We start from the raw sequence: 18,961 nt of genomic DNA, 5'->3' as shown, positions 1-18,961 counted from the left end.
AAATCCCATTAATAAATAAATAAAAAAATAAATTAGCTACGGAACACACACACACACAAAACACACAACACACACAAGGAAAAGAAATGGGGCAAGGGGAAGGGAAGAATCAATGCCAGGTAGTCCTCGACTTAACGTCCGCCATTCAGCCCAAAATGTCTGCTAATAAGCAAGACGGTTGTTAAAAGAGAGTTTTGCCCCATTTTACGACGTTTCTTGCCACGCTTGTGAAATCGATCGATGCAACAATTAATAAAAGGGTTGCTAAGTGAATCCGGGTCAAATTCCGTCTTCCTCCAGCCTGCTCCTTCCCCTCCGTTTTCAAGGCCCCTTTTCGTGGGTTTTTCCCAGGGGTCCCAAACCCCCAACGGTGGAAACCCCAGCGGGACGCGAATCGTGGCCACCGCCGAGACGGCGGGAGGGGCAAATGAAACGGACGCCCGCAAAACTTCAGAAAACTTCACTTTATTAGGTTCCTAGCCTGACGGAGCCATCGCTAGCGTGGGAATTCTCCATTTCCCAACGGGATTTTGGCAGGAGAGATCAGGACGGCTCGGGAGGGAGGGGAGAGGGAAGACCCAGGCCCACCCGCCCCCACCCGCCCTGCGGCCTTAATTTTTCCAAAAATGAGTATCTGCGTGAGTCAGCTGCAGCAATTCCCGTTCGAGGATCTCGGCGTCTTTGGAGAAGCGGTCGGCGAAGGAACGGATCAGCCCCGCGGCGCTGGCTTCATACTGGGTCAGTCGGACTCCGCCTTCTGGGAGAGCGAGAGACCAAGTCCGCCGGCAAAAGAAGAAAGAAAGAAAGAAAGAAAGAAAGGAAGGAAGGAAGGAAGGAAGGAAGGAAGGAAGGAAGGAAGGAAGGAAGGAAGGAAGGAAGGAAGGAAGGAAGGAAAGAAAGAAAGAAAGAAAGAAAGAAAGAAAGAAAGAAAGAAAGAAAGAAAGAAAGAAAGAAGGAAAAAATGGCAAAATTTATTCTGTTCCCAATTCTCCGATTAGATTTTAATCCCCCAATCATTTTTTCCTGGGTTGCAGGCTCCAAAATTGAGCTCAGGACAATGCTTAGGGCTTGCTGTGAAGCTAAGCCAGGGGTCTTCAAGCTTGGGCTTTTGATGACTTGTGAACTTCAACTCCCAGAATTCCTCAGCCAGCGTGCCTGGCTGAGGAATTCTGGGAGTTGAAGTCCACAAGTCAAAAAAAGGGCCAAGCTTGAAGACCCCAGCGCTAGAGAAACAAGACAATGGTGCTGAACTTTTAAGACGGGTGGCAAACTATGGCCCTTTTATAACATGTGGACTTCAACTCCCAAAATTCCTCAGCCAGCCATGCTGGCTGGGGAATTCTGGGAGTTGAAATCCACCCCTCTTTAAGAGTCGCCAAGGTTGCAAAACTGTAATAGGCTATAACAGGATTTAACTCTAACCAAGTTACTCCCTATCCCTAAACAAAACCAGGATGGTATTCTTCCTTTTTCCCAGTTTCTATTTCTGAACTGCGTGGATCTCTTCCGTCAACTAATACTTTAGAAGCCAGCTCTAAATCTCTTTCCACCACGAATCTCTGGACTATCCTGGGAAGCGCTCCGAGGTTTTACACAAAGTGAAACACCAGCGACGTTGGACCACTGAGAGACCGTAAACCAGGTTAAAATCCCGGCCTGCTTACCCTCCAGCGCGGTGTTGGCTTGGACGAAGAGCTTGCGTGCTTCCTTACGCAAAAGCACCGTCTCACGTAGGCTTAGAAAGCGTTCAGGCTTGTCGTCTGTCACGGCTGAGTAGGCTTCATAAAGCTTCCGGCCGCCTTCCACGTCGGCAGTGGATTTCAGCACCTGGGAAGGCAGCCAAACCCTAGTTTGAAAGTGTCTCTCGTTTCCCCTGCGAGGATTCCCACTTTCTTCTTTCCAGCTTGCTTTTCTGAACCTGATACAGTTAGTCCTCGACTTACGAGTACAACGGAGGCCAAAATGTATGTCGCTAAGTGAGACACTTGTTCAGTGAGTTTTGCCCCATTTTACGACTTTTCTTGCCGCAGTCGTGAAGTGAGTCGCCGCGGTTGTTAAGTTAGTAAGACGGTTGTTAAGTGAAATCTGGCTTCCCCTCTTGAGTTTGCTCGTCGGAAGGTCGCAAAAAGGGGATCTCGGGACCCCGGGGTGCTGCGACCGTCATAAATACGAATCAGTTGCCAAGCGGCCGAATTTTGATCATGTGACCAATGGTCGTAAGTGTGAAAAGCGGTCATAAGTCACTTTTTTCAGCGCGGCTGTAACTTTGAACGGTCCCTACATGAACTGTTGCAACTCGAGGACTACCTATGTAACCCGCCTTTATCATTTTTGCAAATAACTCAAGGGGGCAAACATATCCATCGCATCTTCCTCCTGTTTTCACCCCCAACAACCCTGTGAGGTTGGTCGGGCTGAGAGGTTGACAGGCCCCAATGTCACCCAGCCAGATTTCATGGCTAAGGTGGAACTCGAACTCGCCGTCTCCTGCTTTCTAGCCTAGAGCAGGGGTCTTCAAACCTGGCCCTTTTATGACTGGTGGACGTCAACTCCCAGAATTCCTCAGCTAGACATGCGTGCCCGGCTGAGGAATTCTGGGAGTTGAAGTCCACCAGTCATAAAAGGTCCAGGTTTGAAGACCCCTGCGCTTTCACCATTAGGAACAGAGTTTCTCTACCGCTAAGGGAGGGAAGCGGGGGGGGGGGGGAACCCGGCTTACTTGCAGCTTCCGGAGAAAACACTGGAGGGCTGGTTTTCCCACGCTGGTGATTTTGGTGCGGTCCAGCGAGACAACGGCATCGGGTTTGCCGTCCGTCCCTGTGGTGTGGTGCAGGGACACCAGTCCCTCGCCAGCCTCCAGCAGCACTCTTAAGATCACAAAACGGGCCTGCATGTGAGCCTGGCAAAGAGAGGAGACAAGAGTCGTTAACGGGTGCGAGGCGCCTTGCAGGCTCTCCTATCTGCAAGGCTGGAAAGCAGAATTCGCATGCTATTATTCCCCAGAGAGCAAAACGGACTTCCAGATCTGCTTTTAGGGATTCAGTGTTGTGTGGACTTCAACTCCCAGAATTCTCTATCTGGCAGGCTTGAAGATGCGTGGACTTCAACTCGCAGAATTCTCTATCCGGCAGGATTTACGATGGGTGGACTTCAACTCCCAGAATTCTCTATCCGGCAGGCTTGAAGATGGGTGGACTTCAACTCCCAGAATTCTCTATCCGGCAGGCTTTACGATGGGTGGACTTCAACTCCCAGAATTCTCTATCCGGCAGACTTGAAGATGGGTGGACTTCAACTCCCAGAATTCTCTATCCGGCAGGCTTTACGATGGGTGGACTTCAACTCCCAGAAATCTCTATCTGGCACACTTTAAGATGGGTGGACTTCAACTCCCAGAATTCCTCAGCCATCTTGCTTTAAGATGTGTGGATCTGAACTCCCAGAATTCCACAGGCAACATTGGGGTGGGTGGGAATAGTCATAAATCATAAAGTAAATAATAAAGCCAAACTGAACAGAATCGCAACAGAAATAAATAAATAGCATGTGGAATAAGTAAAAAAAAAAGCAATATATACCAAAATGTAACTTTTGTATTGTCAGTAATTCAAAAAATGACTCAGAAAGGGGGATATAATGTGCTTGCTCGCTGCCATTATGTTTCACTCATTTATCAAGAAATATAACATCGATATTATTTACAAACAAAGAAAACGTAACGTCAATAACAATCTACCATTAATTAGTTAAGGTTTCCTCAATTAGGCTAGCTGGAAAATTCTGGGAGTTGAAGTCCACTCATCTTCAAGATGCCCAGGTTTGGGAAACACACACTGCATTAAATTATAATTATTATCATTATTATCTAGCAATAATACTAAAGCCAATATTTCTGTCTTTTGCAAATGGGGCAAACTGAAAAGCCTGACGTGGACGCTCACCTGCCGCCATGTCCCAGATTCGGGGGTGTAGAATTCCAGAGCCAGGAGCCCCGCCCGGACCATATTTAGCCAGTTAATATAGATCACGTTGTCAGCATCCTCTCCTTTCAGTTCAAAGATCCTGACAAAGCAGAAAAAGGAAATGAACGTTTCAGTTTAAAAAGGTGGGGTAGGGGGGAGGAGAGACGATAAATGCAAATATTTCTATTTTGCATCCTACCTTACCTTTTGAAATCGATACAAAACTTCAAAAAGTTATTTTAATTTTTAACGGAGCTATTATTAGTAACTCTTTACTACTTTTATATGTTTATTCTTCTTTTTCCTGTTATTTTTTTGTTTATTAATATAGTTTTTTAAAAAATTCCTTTCTTTTTTTTAAAAAAATATATATTTGGACGTTTTGTATTTGAATAAATTAAATATTATACAGGAAAAAAACCTTCAAAAAGTTATTTTAATTTTAACGGAGCTATTATTAGTAACTCTTACTACTTTTATATGTTTATTCTTGTTTTTCCTGTTATTTTTTTTGTTTATTAATATATATTTTTTAAATTCCTTTCTTTTTTTAAAAAAAATATTTGGACGTTTTGTATTTGAATAAATTAAATATTATACACGGAAAAAGCCTTCAAAAAGTTATTTTAATTTTTAACGGAGCTATTATTAGTAACTCTTACTACTTTTATATGTTTATTCTTGTTTTTCCTGTTATTTTTTTGTTTATTAATATAGTTTTTTTAAAAATTCCTTTCTTTTTTAAAAATATATATATTTGGACGTTTTGTATTTGAATAAATTAAATATGATACAGGAAAAAAAAACTTCAAAAAGTTATTTTAATTTTTAACGGAGCTATTATTAGTAACTCTTACTACTTTTATATGTTTATTCTTGTTTTTCCTGTTATTTTTTTTGTTTATTAATATATATTTTTTAAATTCCTTTCTTTTTTAAAAAAAAAATATTTGGACGTTTTGTATTTGAATAAATTAAATATACAGGGGGGGGGAAATTTTAAAAAAAGAAAAGAAAAGAAAAAGAAAAAAAAAGTCGGTGTCTAAATTTTCCATTAAATTTTGCCGGGACCCTAAAATATTTGTGCTGTAATTCAGCTTTGCCGTAGCTCAGAATATGCCTTCTTTCTGCACCCTCTCCCAAGCCCACCGAGGCTCACCGGAGCACGTCCTTGTTCAAGCAGAGGTACAGACCCACACATTCTGCCCGACACTCTTCGTAGCTTGAGGCCACGCTTGAGAATTTGCTGTCCCAGGTCTCGCCCCCTTGGTACCAACTCCGAATCTGGACGGGGGGGGGGGGTGAGCAGAGAAAACAGGATTGGAAAGTTCATCTTGGAGGTCAGTGGAGCAGTGGGCTAATGCCTCCTTAAGTAACACCAGCTGCCTGCAATTAGTGCAGGTTCGAGTCCCACCAGGCTCAAGGTTGACTCAGCCTTCCATCCTTCCCAGGTAGGTAAAATGAGGACCCAGATTGTTGGGGGCAATTAAGCTGACTTTGTAATAATGCCGCTTGGGGTGTGTGTGAAAGCCCTAATAAGCAGGCATATACATAGAATGAAGGCTACTACTAAGCTTGTAAGCCGCCCTGAGTCTTCGGAGAAGGGCGGGATATAAATGGAATTAAAATTAAAATATTAAAAAAAAAATCTACTCCAACCCCCGGCTCCAGCAGAAGACCCTGTACGATTTCAGACAAGTGGCTGTCCAGGTCTCCTCTTAAAAAAAAAACAAAAACTCCAGGGCCTTGTTTTCATCCGGACCCAGCTAGCCGGGACAGATGTGATCCCCATCTGGAGCCCTCTGTCCAGCCGAAAGCCTCACCAATTCTCCCGTCTCCGGGTTGATCACTGCAGCCTTGTCGAAATTAAAAGCTCCTGAATCGTCCTACGTAGGGGGAGAGAGGGGAGGAAAAAAAAAGGCCTTAAAATCCCCACCCGACACGAAATTAATATCAAATCAACAGAGAAGATTTGCAAGCTTATTTCACACACCCACTTGTCCAATATTGGTCACAGTTAATCCCCGGCTTACAACCGTACATTTAGCGACTGTTCAAAGCTACAACGGCACTTGAAAACAGGGACTCGTGACCGTTTTTCACACTTAACCACCGTTGGAGCAACCCCGTGGTCGCATGATCAAAATCCAGCCGCTTGGCAACTGACTCCCTAGCCCCCCCCGGTCTACCTCGCAGGGATGTTGTCAGAGAGAACATAATTGGGAAAATTACTGCTAAGCTTGTAAGCCGCCCTGAGTCTTCGGAGAAGGGCGGGATATAAATGGAATTAAAATTAAATTAAATTAAATTAAAAGGAGAACCCACACAGGTTTACCAGCATGGTACCTGCACACCTGGAAAAAAACCCGGCTCTGAGGCTGAAAATACTCCAAAAGCAATTCTAATTTTGGGGGTCTGGCTAGAGGAGAAAGGCAGGCCTTACCTGGACAAACAGCTTCCCGCTGCCGTGACCGAGAAGCTCGTGGAGGCCAACTTGGACTTCGAAAGAAGGTCCTTTCCACTGGATGTAGAGATCCTAAAAAAAAGACACCGCAACGTTAGCAGGGGGTTAGACTAGAAGACCTCTAGGACCCCTTCCAATTCGGTTATTCTTTAATAGATTGAAAGGATTTGTTTCCACCCCCCCCCCCTCCGGCGCGGCTTTTCTTTAAAGGACTTTAATTCAGGTTTGCCTCCTCCCATCAGGCCCCACTTCCTCTGTCTTGTCCCCTACACACACACATACATACACACACACACACAAACACAAAGGAAGCCATACTTTGTCCTTCTCTGCCAGGAAAGTCAGTTTCTCCTTTTGGGTGGTGTAAGCGACCGCCAGCACGTTCCCCAGTGAGACGTTCTTGAATCCCTCCGTCTGGCGGATGTCGTCATCTGTGGAGGAGGGGATGAACTACAGCTCCCATCATCCCCAGCCAAGATAAGCCAGGATGGCCGAGAGCATAGTCCACCCCTCTTAAAGCATTCTGGCAAGGGAATTCTGGGAATTGAAGTCCACCCATCTTAAAGCATACTGGCTGAGGAATTCTGGGTATTGAAGTCCACCCCTCTAAAAGCACGCTGGCTGAGGAATTCTGGGAGTTGAAGTCCACCCATTTTAAAAGCACGCTGGCTGGGGAATTCTGGGAGTTGAAGCCCACCCCTCTCAAAGCACGCTGGCTGGGGAATTCTGGGAGTTGAAGCCCACCCCTATGAAAGCCTGAGGAATTCTGGGAGTTGAAGTCCACCCATTTTAAAAGCACGCTGGCTGGGGAATTCTGGGAGTTGAAGTCCACCCATTTTAAAAGCACGCTGGCTGGGGAATTCTGGGAGTTGAAGCCCACCCCTCTGAAAGCCACCAAGCTTGAGAAAGACTGCAGTAAAAATCCAGATAGCAGCTCTGCACAGCCTTACAATTCGGGATGTTGATGCCCGCAGGAATCCCACTTCCTGCGAACGTCAGCACGTCGAGGGAGGTGAAATCCGGCTTCAGGAAGTGGTCCTTCTCGAAGGCGCGGGGCCAAGGCAGCTCTTCCAGGAGGTTTTCAGCCTGGGCCACTAGCTGTGCGAACTTAGCACTCATGGCTTTGTTCACCACAGCCACAAAACCTGAAAAAGACGAAGATCAGTTGAAACAAACCAACAAAAAGGGCTTCTTGCAATTTTGCAATTTCTTTGGGCCGGATTTCTTTTCGCGTCGCTCGAGCGGGGAGAATTAAGGCTCTGCTGATTGAAGGAAAGCGGAACCGCAGCTCTGGGTGCAAACCACGTTTCTTCCCCACTCCAAGGGGTTTTCTTTAGAGCCGGGCAAAATTGGTTCTTGCTTGACTGTCTCCAATCTTTCCCCCCCCCCCAACACCACCCTTTGAGTCCAAATTAACGGACCGGATCCAAAGATTGAGAGATGTGCAAAAAACGGGGTACCTTCAAACTCTCCCCGGGATCCGTAGGGATCTCGATAGCTCTCGATGAAACCAATGTAGCTGTGGAGGCAAATTGGACAGGGGTCACCAGGCACACGGCACTATTTTGTTTTCTTGGTTTTTTGTTTTAAATTTCATTTCATTCCATTTTTATTTCGTTGACACTAGTTTCATTTCATTTGTATTTGTCTTATTTTTGCAACAGATAATGGCCGTCTGTCTTATCAGGCTTCCCATACTTGGGATAATAATAATAATAATGTTGGAAGGGACCTTGGAGGTCAACTAGTCCAACCCCGTGCTCAGGCAGGAAACCCTATGTCATTTCAGACAAATGGCTGTCCAGTCTCTGTCCAGTCGAGGACCACCTGTAGTTGTAAGTGTGAGGAGTCGTCGGAAGCTGCACCCCACCTCTTCCTATCTTTAAGTAATTGGAAAACCAGTTAAAGGAAATGCCAAGTAACTAACAAGAATTATCAATGAATTCACAAAGTGGGACGAGATACAGTGAATTAATCACTTATACTGGAAGGAAAGAGATCCATTTCTTTGCAAGCTCGCCTGGGCGCAAAACTCACCTTTCCACGATGGGACTTTTGTCGCGAATCCAGCAGCGAGACCCCTGTTTGTGAGCCGGGATGGAGCCCTGCCTGAAGCTGGTTATGTAATGTTCCAACATCTCGGTCTGAACGGGGCTGGCCGTATGTTGCTGGTGAAGGAACAGCAAAGGCTGTAGAGCATGGCTTCTCAAAGTCAGACCCTTTTAAGATGGGTGGACTTCAACTCCCAGAATTCCCCAGCCAGCATTGTTGGCAAGGGTATTCTGGGAGTGGAGGTCCACTCAAGCTAACCTTAATCGTTTTAGGATATGTGGACTTCCACTCCCAGAGTGCTCCAGTCAGAACTGAGGTGTGGTGGGGTATCCTGGGAACTGAAGCCCACCCAACCTAACCGTAACCATTTTAAGACGTCTGGACAACCTCCCAGAAAGCTTTAGTCAGAACTGATGGATGGGGTATTCTGGGAGTTGAAGTCCGCACATCCCAAACTGGCAAATTTCTGTGGTTTCGTTCGGAAGAGAGCTGTTAACCCATGTCAACAAAACAAAACAAAACAAAATCCCTTCCACTTGTTGCTTTACTTGTGCTTTTTGCAAATTCTCCACAACCCTCTGCAGAAGCGGGCTGTAATCGCCGCGGGTGACAGTAAACGTGCAGTCCTCAAATTGGAAATGCTTCGTTTTGACCGCCATCTCATCAAGCTGGGGTTCTGAAGGAGAAAAAAAAAAGAGACGGAATTCAGCATTTTAGAAATGCGTGGACATGTATTGGGTGACCACTCAAAGTTGCAACATCACTGAAAAAAGGGACACGTGACCACTTCTCATGCAGTGTGTGTGCATATGTGTATATGTGCAGATAGATAGATACGTAGGTAGGTAGGTAGGTAGGTAGATGATAGACAGAGGTTAAGGATAGATAGATAGATAGATAGATAGATAGATAGATAGATAGATAGATGATAGGATAGACAGACAGACAGATGATAGACAGATAGACAGATAGACAGATAGAGGCAGGCAGGCAGAGCAAGGTAGATAGATAGACAGACAGACAGATAGATAGATGAGAGAAAGAAAGAAAGAAAGAAAGAAAGAAAGAAAGAAAGAAAGAAAGAAAGAAAGAAAGAAAGAAAATTTCTCTCTCTACTGGATGGATTGTTTAATTTAATTTAATAATTTAATAATTTAATTTGTATACCGCCCTTCTCCCAAAGGACTCAGGGCGGTGAACAGGGCAATACATAATAAAAAAACAGAATACAAAAATTAAAAAGTGATTAAACCATTATGCCCGTAATAATTAATACATATTAAAATTAAAACTATTTATAAAAACCCAATTATTATTATTTAATAATCCCCTATACATTCTGGGTGCTAAAGAATAGGATGAAAATGTTGTAAACAAAACAGTTAAGGACAAGGAATGAGAGATACCTTAATTAATTACGCTAAATGACAGGTCATAGGTCAAGGACTACCTGAACACATTCATGCCTTAGGGCAGGGGGTCTTCAAACTTGGCCCTTTTATGACTTGTGGACTTAAAACTTCCCAGAATTCCTCAGACTTGTTGAAGTCCACAAGTCATAAAAGGGCCACGTTTGAAGACCCCTGTCTGAGGGGCATGTTGTTAATGTTAATTAACGCCATTAATGTTCTTTCTTGGGGGCTTATCATTGCCCTCAAACAAGAGGGAGCAGAAGGGGTGGAGGGACGCTCCAGCCATTACCATCCACAAGGACCGAAGCCAGACGGACTTCGTAACTGGTTTTCCCTCCGGTCTCCGTCTTAAAAAGACGAGTGTTGTATGCACTGATATTCTACAAAAAAAAAAGCATTGGAAAAACATACGTTTATTTTTGTAACCTGCCATTATTATATTTAGAAATAAGTTCAAGGGGGTGAACGTCTCAAATATTCCTTCCTTCCTCCTCTGTTCTCCCCACAACAACAATCTTGCGAGGTGGGTTGGGCTGAGAAGGAGGGAGAGAAGGGGAACGGCTCAAAGTTACCCAAATGGTTTTCTATGCCTCGGGTAGGACTAGAACTCACAACCTCCTGGTAATTGGCTCAAAGTCACCCAGCCTGCATTTGTGCTAAAGGTGGGACTAGAACTCACAATCTCTTGATGACTGGTCCAGAGTTACCCAGCTGGCTTTTGTGCCTAAGGCGGGACTAGAACTCACTATCGCCTGGTGATTGGCCCACAGTTACCCAGCCAGCTTTTGTGCCTCAGGCAGGACTAGAACTCACAGTCTCCTGGTGATTGGCCCAGTCACCCAGACAGTTCTCATGCATAAGGTGGGACTAGAACTCACAGTCTCCTGGTGTTCGGCCCAAAATCACCCAGCCAGCTTTCATGCTTAAGGCGGGATTAGAACTCACTCTCTGTAGGCTTGATAATGATTTAACACTGCGCCAAAGTCGACCTTAGTCATTAAGTGCCACCCTTAACCTTGCTCCATCTAGGTGCCAACTCCATCCAGTCACCCAGTTGCATCTCCTGGCCCAGTTGTCTCCAACTGAGACATCTATTCCCAGAATTCCTGGCCAATCCGGCCGGAGAATTCTGGGAAGTGAAGTCCCTATCACAGGAAGCAAACTGTCCGTTCCCATATTTCTCAATAATGTTCTTCCTGGCTGGGAGTTGGAAGTCCCCACGTATTGGAGGGGGCCAACCCCAACCCACGTCTCATCTCCTTTAACACTAGATAGTCCTCGACTTAGTGACCGTTTAAAGTTAGTGTCACTGGAAAAAGAGAGACTTATGACTGTTTTTCACACTTATGACCACTGTAGCATCCCCATGGTCACTTGATCAAAATTCAGATGCTTGGCAACCGACCCATATTTATGACGGCCGCAATGAGGACTACTTGTAATGCTTCCCTGCTCCCCAAATGGTATACAGGCAGTCCTCGACTTACGACCCCAATTGAGCCCAAAATTTACGCTGCTGAGTGAGAAATTGGTTAAGTGAGTTTGGCCCCATTTGACAACTTTTTTTGCCACTGCTGTTAAGCGAATCACTGCAGCTGTTCAATCAGCCCCACGGTCCTTAAAAGTAAACCCGGCTTCCCCTTTGACTTTGCTTGTCAGAAGGTCGTAAAAAGGGGATCCCATCACACACACACACACACACACAAAACCGTCATAAACATGAGTCAGCGGTCAAGCATCCGAATATAAATCCCGTGTGAGCACGGGGATGCTGCGGTGGTCACAGATGGGTGGAAACGGTCATAAGTGGCCTTTTTCCACTGCCGTCGTTAACGGTGAATGGTCACTAGGTGAACCGTGGCAAGTCGAGGACTACAAGAGAATTCCAGCAGCACCTGAGAATCCAGGAATTTCTGAGCCAGCTTTGCATCTTCCATGGAGCAATTTGCAGAGAAGTAGGTGGAAACTCCCTAAAAACAAGGAAAAAAAAGAGGAGAGGTATAGAAATTCAATTAATAAATAATCCATCAATAAATAAAGAGTTCTAGGCGGGAATGTCAGAGCCCCGTTCGAAAGCCCAAATGGCCGATTTCCCACACACACACACACAGAAATGGACCTGAGATGGGCACAAGGACAATAATGTTCAGCGCCCTGAGTCCTTCAGGAGAAGGGCGGTATACAAATTAAATTAAATTAATAAATAAAATAAAATTACCTCACCACGGAGACCCAAATGCCTCTGGAGGGGCTCCAGTGAGTACATCAATTTCCCACAGGACTCCCACAAAGCTTCCATCTCTTCCGGGTTTTGCAAAAACGCCTGGCTCGCCCACACCAGCTGCTTCAGTTTTTCCTGGGAGGGGGGGGGGCGAAAAAAAAGAGGAACAAAATATAAATCAAAAGAAAAAAAAAGAAAAACGAAGAGGAAAAAACGAAAGAAAAAGAAAAGTGAACCCTGGAAGAAAAAAAGCCAAATGAAAACGAAAAGAACTCAAACTAACCACGGGGAGGGGGGCAAAAAAAATATGAAATAAAATACAAATAAAGGTGAGAAAAGGAATAACGGAAGAAAAATTAAAAAAAAAACCACCGTAAAAGGAAAGCTAAAAAGAAAACCCAGCTTGAAAGCGAGAAAAAAATTTTCAAAAAAAAAATGTCAAAAATCAAAGTCAGTATGAAAAAAAGAAAAAGGAAAAAAAAATCAAAACTGAAACAAAACGAATTTTTTTTAAAAAAAAATGAAACTCAAGAAATCAAAACGGAAAAAAAAATGAAATGAAATACAAATAAAAGCGAGAAAAGGAATAAAATAAAAAAGGACAATAAAACGTAAGTTAAAAAAGAAAACCCAACTGAAGGTGAGAATTTTTTTTTAAAAAAAATATATGTCAAAAATCAAAGCCAATATGAAAAAAGAAAAAGGAAAGGAAAAAAAATCAAAACTGAAACGAAAATTAAAAAATAAAATAAAATAAAGAAATCAAAACGGACCTGAATAAAAATGACAACGGAAAAACATCCAAGTAAAATGCCTTTTTTTAAGGCCCAAGAGGGGTGGAGCCACTGCCAGGACTCCACCCCCTCCTCCACCAACCTCTTAGCCAATGAGGGCCAAGGAGGTTTCCAATTGGCTGGAAGCCGGAAGTTCAAAAGCCGATCCCACCCCGCAGTCTTCATTCAACGCTCACCTTGGGAAGGCTGGGGATGAATTTGGTGTCACCGAAGGACTTGTAGTTGCCCATATTGGCGTAAATGGCCGCTGTGTAAACCAGAACAGCCTGCAAGGGAGAAGTCCATTTCGTTTGCCTGAATTTTTACAACACAACAGACAGCAGCAATCAAATAATAATAATCAGGGCTTTTTTTCTCATAGAACGCTCAGAACGGAGTTCCGGCACCTTTTTTGGATGGAACCTTGTAGGGTAGGCAAGGCGGGTTGTACGACGTGTGAGTTCCGGCACCTTTTTCTTTTACAAAAAAAGCACTAATAATAATAATAATAATAATAATAATAATAATAATAATAATAATAATAATGATGATGATGATGGGTTTGGGTTTTAACATTATTTTAACTAACCTACTACATTGTGCACAATCATTTAACTTTAAATCTTGTATCCTGTATTCTTACTTTTATTGCCCTGTACACCGCCCTGAGTCCTTCGGGAGAAGGGCGGTATATAAATCAAATAAATAAATAAATAAATAAATAAATAAATAAATAAATAAATAAATAAATAATAATAATAATAAAAGAGCCTTGGTGGAGCAGTGGGCTAATGCCTCCTTAAGGAACACCAGCTGCCTGCAATTAGTGCAGGTTCGAGTCCCACCAGGCTCAAGGTTGACTCAGCCTTCCATCCTTCCCAGGTAGGTAAAATGAGGACCCAGATTGTTGGGGGCAATAAGCTGACTTTGTAATAATGCCGCTTGGGGGTTGTGTGAAAGCCCTAATAAGCAGGCATATACATAGAATGAAGGCTACTGCTAAGCTTGTAAGCCGCCCTGAGTCTTCGGAGAAGGGCGGGATATAAATGGGATTAAAATAATAAAAAAAATCACAGAAGTTTTTGCGTCGACGGACAGCAGGAAAATGAAAGATAAAACAATCTCCAATACTTTACCACAAGGTTCCATCTTAGGCCCAGGACTCTTCAATATCGTCATAAATGACTTCAGAGGAGGGAACAGAAGGGGAAGCCGTCAAATTTTGCAGGGGACACGAAACTGAGAGGAATAGCCAACAACCCTCAGAAGACAAGCTCAGGATCCAAAAGGATCTTTGACAGGCTTTGAACAAGGTGAAATTTATTGTGGAAAAAAGGGAAGGGTTTCAAACGTAGGCAAGAAAAACCGAAGGAACAAGCAGAGATTTGGGGAAACCTGGCTCAAAAACAGTAACCGCGAGAGGGACCTTGGAGTCCCAGTGGATGATCGCTTAAACGTGAGGCAGCAGCCAAAAAAAAAGCTAATATAATCCTCGGTTATATAAACAGAGGCACAGAATCGAAATCAGGTGAAGTATTAGTACCGCTTTATAAAGCCACACCTGGAATACAAGCTGACTTTGTAATAATGCCGCTTGGGGGGGGTGTGTGAAAGCCCTAATAAGCAGGCATATACATAGAATGAAGGCTACTGCTAAGCTTGTAAGCCGCCCTGAGTCTTCAGAGAAGGGCGGGATATAAATGGGATTAAAATAAATAAAATATACATAGAATGAAGGCTACTGCCTTGTAAGCCGCCCTGAGTCTTCGGAGAAGGGCGGGATATAAATGGAATTAAAATAAATAAAAAAATACAGTTTTGGTCACATAAAGAAAAAAAGATGTTGAGACTTTGGACAGAGAGCAGAGAGGAGCAACTAAGATGATTAAAGGCCTAGAGACTAAAACATATGGAGAACGGCTGCAGGATTTGGGAATGGCCAGTCTAGAGAAAAAGAAGGACTAGGGGGGACAGGATAGCAGTCTTCCCAGTATTTCAGGGGCTGCCACAAAGAAAAGGGCGTCAACCTCTTCTCCAAAGCACCAGAAGGCAAGAAACAATGGATGGAAACTGGTCAAAGAGAGAAGCAACCTGGAATTAAGGAGAAACTTTCTAACCGTGAGAACGATTAACCAGTGGAACAGCTTGCCTCCAGAAGTTGTAGGTGCTTCATCCTTGGGAGTCTTTCAGAAGAGGCTGGACAGACACTTGTCTGAAATGGGTACAGGGTCTCCTGCTTGAGTAGGGGGGCTGGACTAGAAGACCTCCAAGGTGCCTTCTGGCTCTATTCTGACTGATTACCTGATATTCGTCATCTGTGATGCCGAGAGAACGGGCCACCTCATGCAACTGACTTGGGTCCTGGGTTCGGAAGATGCGGGAGAGGAGGACGTAAATGGTGGGAGATTCGGGGGACGTTTGCAAGAGGACCACGAGCCCCCCATACCAGCAAGCTCGTGACAGATAATGAGCATAGTGTTTCTCTTCCGGTGACAACAGCTCAAAAGCTTCGGCACAATCCAAGGTCGCAATCCCAATGTCGTTGGGTAAAATGTAGTGGGAGTCCACCATGACGTCAGCCTGGGAAAGAGGAAAACGGAGACATCGTCCTTCAGCCAGTCACGGTATGTACACTCTTATAAAAAAAATATCTTTATTATAAAGAGAGCCAGTTTGGTTTAGTAGTTAAAGCACCGGGCTGGAAACTGGGAGACAGTGAGTTCTAGTCCCACATTAGGCTTTAAAGCCAACTGGGCGAGATTGGCCCAATCCCCAGGAGATGGTGAGTTTTAGTCCCCCTTTAGGCATGAAAGCCGGCTGGGTGACTTTGGGCCAATCACCAGGAGACGGTGAGTTCTAGTCCTGCCTTAGGTGTGAAAGCCGGCTGGGTGACTTTGGGCCAATCACCAGGAGACAGTGAGTTCTAGTCCTGCCTTAGGTGTGAAAGCCGGCTGGGTGACTTTGGGTCAATCACCGGGAGACGGTGAGTTCTAGTCCCGCCTCAGGCACGAAAGCCGGCTGGGTGACTTTGGGCCAATCCCCAGGAGACAGTGAGTTCTAGTTCTGCCTTAGGCACGAAAGCCAGCTGGGTGACTTTGGGCCAATCACCAGGAGACGGTGAGTTCTAGTGTCGCCTTAGGCACGAAAGCCAGCTGGGTGACTTTGGGCCAATCGCCAGGAGACAGTGAGTTCTAGTCCGGCCTTAGGCACAAAACCCGGCCGGGTGACTTTGAGCTAATCCCCAGGAGACGGTGAGTCCTAGTCCTGCCTTAGGCACGAAAGCCGGCTGGGTGACTTTAGGCCAGTCCCTCCCTCCAATTCATCCCACCTCGCAGGGTTGTCGTTGGGAAAAGAGTTAGAGGAAAGCGCCTTGGGTATGTTTGCCGCCTCGAGTTCTTTTTTAAACGAAAGGAAGGATGCAGATCAACCAATAAAGGGAGGGGAGGAAGAGAGGGCCCAACGCATCCCCAATACCTCAGATTCTTCCCGAATTCAAGCAGCAACTGCCAGACATAAAATCTGTGGCTCTAAATCTGAAAAAGAGGGGAGACAGGGGTGGGTGGGTTAGAAACACCAAACCCACGTTCACATTCTAACTTTTTACCTGAACCATTGGGGGGGGGGGCGTTTTTTACGGCTTTGGGGGGCAGGGCGGGCCGAACCCTGCTTTGGTACCCCGAGAGTCCTTCTCTTCCCTTCCCACCCGGCCATTTCCATCTAGGGGGGGCGGGGGGTCGGGGAAGGGACTGCCTTTCCAAAATCCTGGAAACCCCTTGCCAGACAAGGCTGGCCATGCTAAAGCAGGCGCTCCAAGTTTCAGAAGCCACCAGCTTCCTCGGATGGCAACCCCTCCTCCTCCTCCTCCCTCTCCAAAACAATGAGGGCCAGAAACTTGCTTTTTAAACGAGCCGGACTGCCAGGCCGCAGGGTCCCCAGGCGACGCCACCCACCCACCCACCCCTTCCTGAACCTCGGGGAACCGGCCACCGGCTTCGAGGACGGTGAGACCCGGACGGGTTACACGTGCGCTCCCGTTCCCACGACTCCCGCACCCACCGGCCCACGTGACCGCCCTGGAAGCGGACCCAGCTCGGCTCGGTCGCCGAGGCCCAACTTCCTGCCACGCCCCCTGCTCGGCTCCTCCATTCGGCTCCGCCATCGGGTGGACACGCCTCCTCCCCCACCCCCCGCCGGAATCCTGCAGCCAATGAGGCTTGATGGCGGCGTTGCTTGGAGATCGAAGACCCGCCTCTTCTTTTTCTTTTCTTTTTTTTTTCACCCCCTCCTCCCCCCCCTTTTTTTTTTGGTTCGCTTCTTTCTGGCTTCCTCGATTTTCTTTCTCTGGCTCTTTTTCTTCTTGTTTCTCCCTTTCTTCCTGCCTGACTCCCTCTTTCCTTCTTCTCCTTTCCTTCCTCGCTCCCTGCCTCCTTCCCTCCCGTTCTCTCCTTCCTTCTTTCCTTCCCTCCCGTTCTCTCCTTCCTTCCTTCCTTCCCTCCCTTTCTTCCCTCCCTCCCATTTTTTCCTTCCTTCCTTCCTTTTCTCCAATTCTTTCCTCCCTCCCATTTTTTCCTTCCTCCCTTCCTTTTCTCCAATTCTTTCCTCCCTCCCATTTTTTCCTTCCTTCCTTCCTTTTCTCCTTCCTTCCCTCTCTAATTCTTTCCTCCCTCCCATTTTTTTCCTTCCTTCCTTCCTTTTCTCCAATTCTTTCCTCCCTCCCATTTTTTTCCTTCCTTCCTTCCTTTTCTCCTTCCTTCCTTCCCTCTCTCCAATTCTTCCCTCCCTCCCATTTTTTTCCTTCCTTCCTTTTCCTTTTCTCCTTCCTTCCTTCCCTCTCTCCAATTCTTTCCTCCCTCCCATTTTTTTCCTTCCTTCCTTCCTTTTCTCCTTCCTTCCTTCCCTCTCTCCAATTCTTCCCTCCCTCCCATTTTTTTCCTTCCTTCCTTTTCCTTTTCTCCTTCCTTCCTTCCCTCTCTCCAATTCTTTCCTCCCTCCCATTTTTTTCCTTCCTTCCTTCCTTTTCTCCAATTCTTTCCTCCCTCCCATTTTTTTCCTTCCTTCCTTCTTTTTCCTTTTCTCCTTCCTTCCTTCCCTCTCTCCAATTCTTTCCTCCCTCCCATTTTTTTCCTTCCTTCTTTTTCCTTTTCTCCTTCCTTCCTTCCCTCTCTCCAATTCTTTCCTCCCTCCCATTTTTTCCTTCCTTCCTTTTCCTTTTCTCCTTCCTTCCTTCCCTCTCTCCAATTCTTCCCTCCCTCCCATTTTTTTCCTTCCTTCCTTCTTTTTCCTTTTCTCCTTCCTTCCTTCCCTCTCTCCCATTCTTCCCTCCCTCCCATTTTTTCCCTTCCTTTTCCCCTCCCATTCTTCCTTCCTTCCTTCCTTCCTTCCTTGCCCCTCCCTCCCTCTTTCTTCCCTTCCCTTCCTTCCCCTCCCCTCCCATTCTGGTTTTTCTTCCATTGCCTTCTTTCCTTCTTTCCTTAACTTTCATTGTCTCCTTCCTTGATTTCCCTTCCTTCTTCCCATCTTCCCTCTCCCTTTTCTCCTTCATATTTGCCCAAGGGATATAGACCCAGGAAAGTGTCTGGCAACGATCCCCAAATTGTAGATGTTTTCTGGTTTGGGGACTGCTTCAAAGCCGCAAACTTTTGTGGGAAGCCACAAGTCAAGGTGGGTTGCTTCAAACTTCGTGCTTTAAGGTGGCTGGACTTCATCTCCCAGAATTCCCCAGCCAGCATGATTTAAAGTGGTTGGAATTCAACTCCCAGGATTCCCCAGCCAGCATGATTTAAAGTGGTTGGAATTCAACTCCCAGGATTCCCTAGCCAGCATGATTTAAAGTGGTTGGAATTCAACTCCCAGGATTCCCCAGCCAGCATGATTTAAAGTGGTTGGACTTCATCTCCCAGAATTCCCCAGCCAGCATGATTTAAAGTGGTTGGACTTCAACTCCCAGGATTCCCCAGCCAGCATGATTTAAGTGGTTGGACTTCATCTCCCAGGATTCCCCAGCCAGCATGATTTAAAGTGGTTGGACTTCATCTCCCAGAATTCCCCAGCCAGCATGATTTAAAGTGGTTGGACTT

General features: G+C 45.6%; 1 protein-coding gene across 3 annotated transcripts; it reads right to left on the bottom strand.

The window, feature by feature from the left end:
• Positions 1-432: 432 nt before the first annotated feature.
• On the bottom strand, positions 433-16,989 carry DPP3 (dipeptidyl peptidase 3). 3 transcript variants are annotated; one of them, XM_083373990.1, is made up of 19 exons: positions 16,941-16,989; positions 16,359-16,417; positions 15,186-15,464; positions 13,082-13,171; positions 12,109-12,246; positions 11,786-11,860; positions 10,180-10,270; positions 9,027-9,154; positions 8,464-8,594; positions 7,887-7,945; positions 7,377-7,571; positions 6,745-6,857; positions 6,406-6,498; positions 5,786-5,848; positions 5,122-5,246; positions 3,942-4,062; positions 2,720-2,899; positions 1,665-1,827; positions 433-754 (listed from the first exon to the last, which is right to left on the bottom strand). In XM_083373990.1, exons 3-19 carry the CDS (start codon positions 15,453-15,455, stop codon positions 612-614), a joined length of 2,178 nt encoding a protein of 725 aa, XP_083230116.1. In that variant the 5' UTR covers positions 15,456-15,464; positions 16,359-16,417; positions 16,941-16,989; the 3' UTR covers positions 433-611. The 3 variants fall into 3 exon arrangements, with proteins under 3 accessions (XP_083230116.1, XP_083230114.1, XP_083230115.1); XM_083373988.1 differs by having other exon boundaries at positions 437-757; XM_083373989.1 differs by lacking the exon at positions 16,941-16,989 and having other exon boundaries at positions 437-757; positions 16,213-16,432.
• Between the last annotated feature and the right edge of the window lie 1,972 nt (positions 16,990-18,961).

The sequence above is a fragment of the Vipera ursinii genome, assembly GCF_947247035.1.
Source record: "Vipera ursinii genome assembly, chromosome: 15".
Classification (NCBI taxonomy): domain Eukaryota; kingdom Metazoa; phylum Chordata; class Lepidosauria; order Squamata; family Viperidae; genus Vipera; species Vipera ursinii.
The sequence above is the reverse complement of the archived record's forward strand: the minus strand, read 5'-3'. Positions and strand labels throughout refer to the sequence as shown.

What these genes read in the sequence shown, in the direction of transcription:
- DPP3 (XM_083373988.1), bottom strand. Translation starts at nt 15,455, where the DNA reads ATGGTGGACTCCCACTACATTTTACCCAACGACATTGGGATTGCGACC. An exon ending in TCACAGATGACGAATATCAG is followed by an intron (nt 13,172 to 15,185) that starts GTAATCAGTCAG and finishes TCTCCCTTGCAG; the next exon opens with GCTGTTCTGGTTTACACAGC. An exon ending in AGAAATTCCTGGATTCTCAG is followed by an intron (nt 10,271 to 11,785) that starts GTGCTGCTGGAA and finishes TTTTTTTTGTAG; the next exon opens with AATATCAGTGCATACAACAC.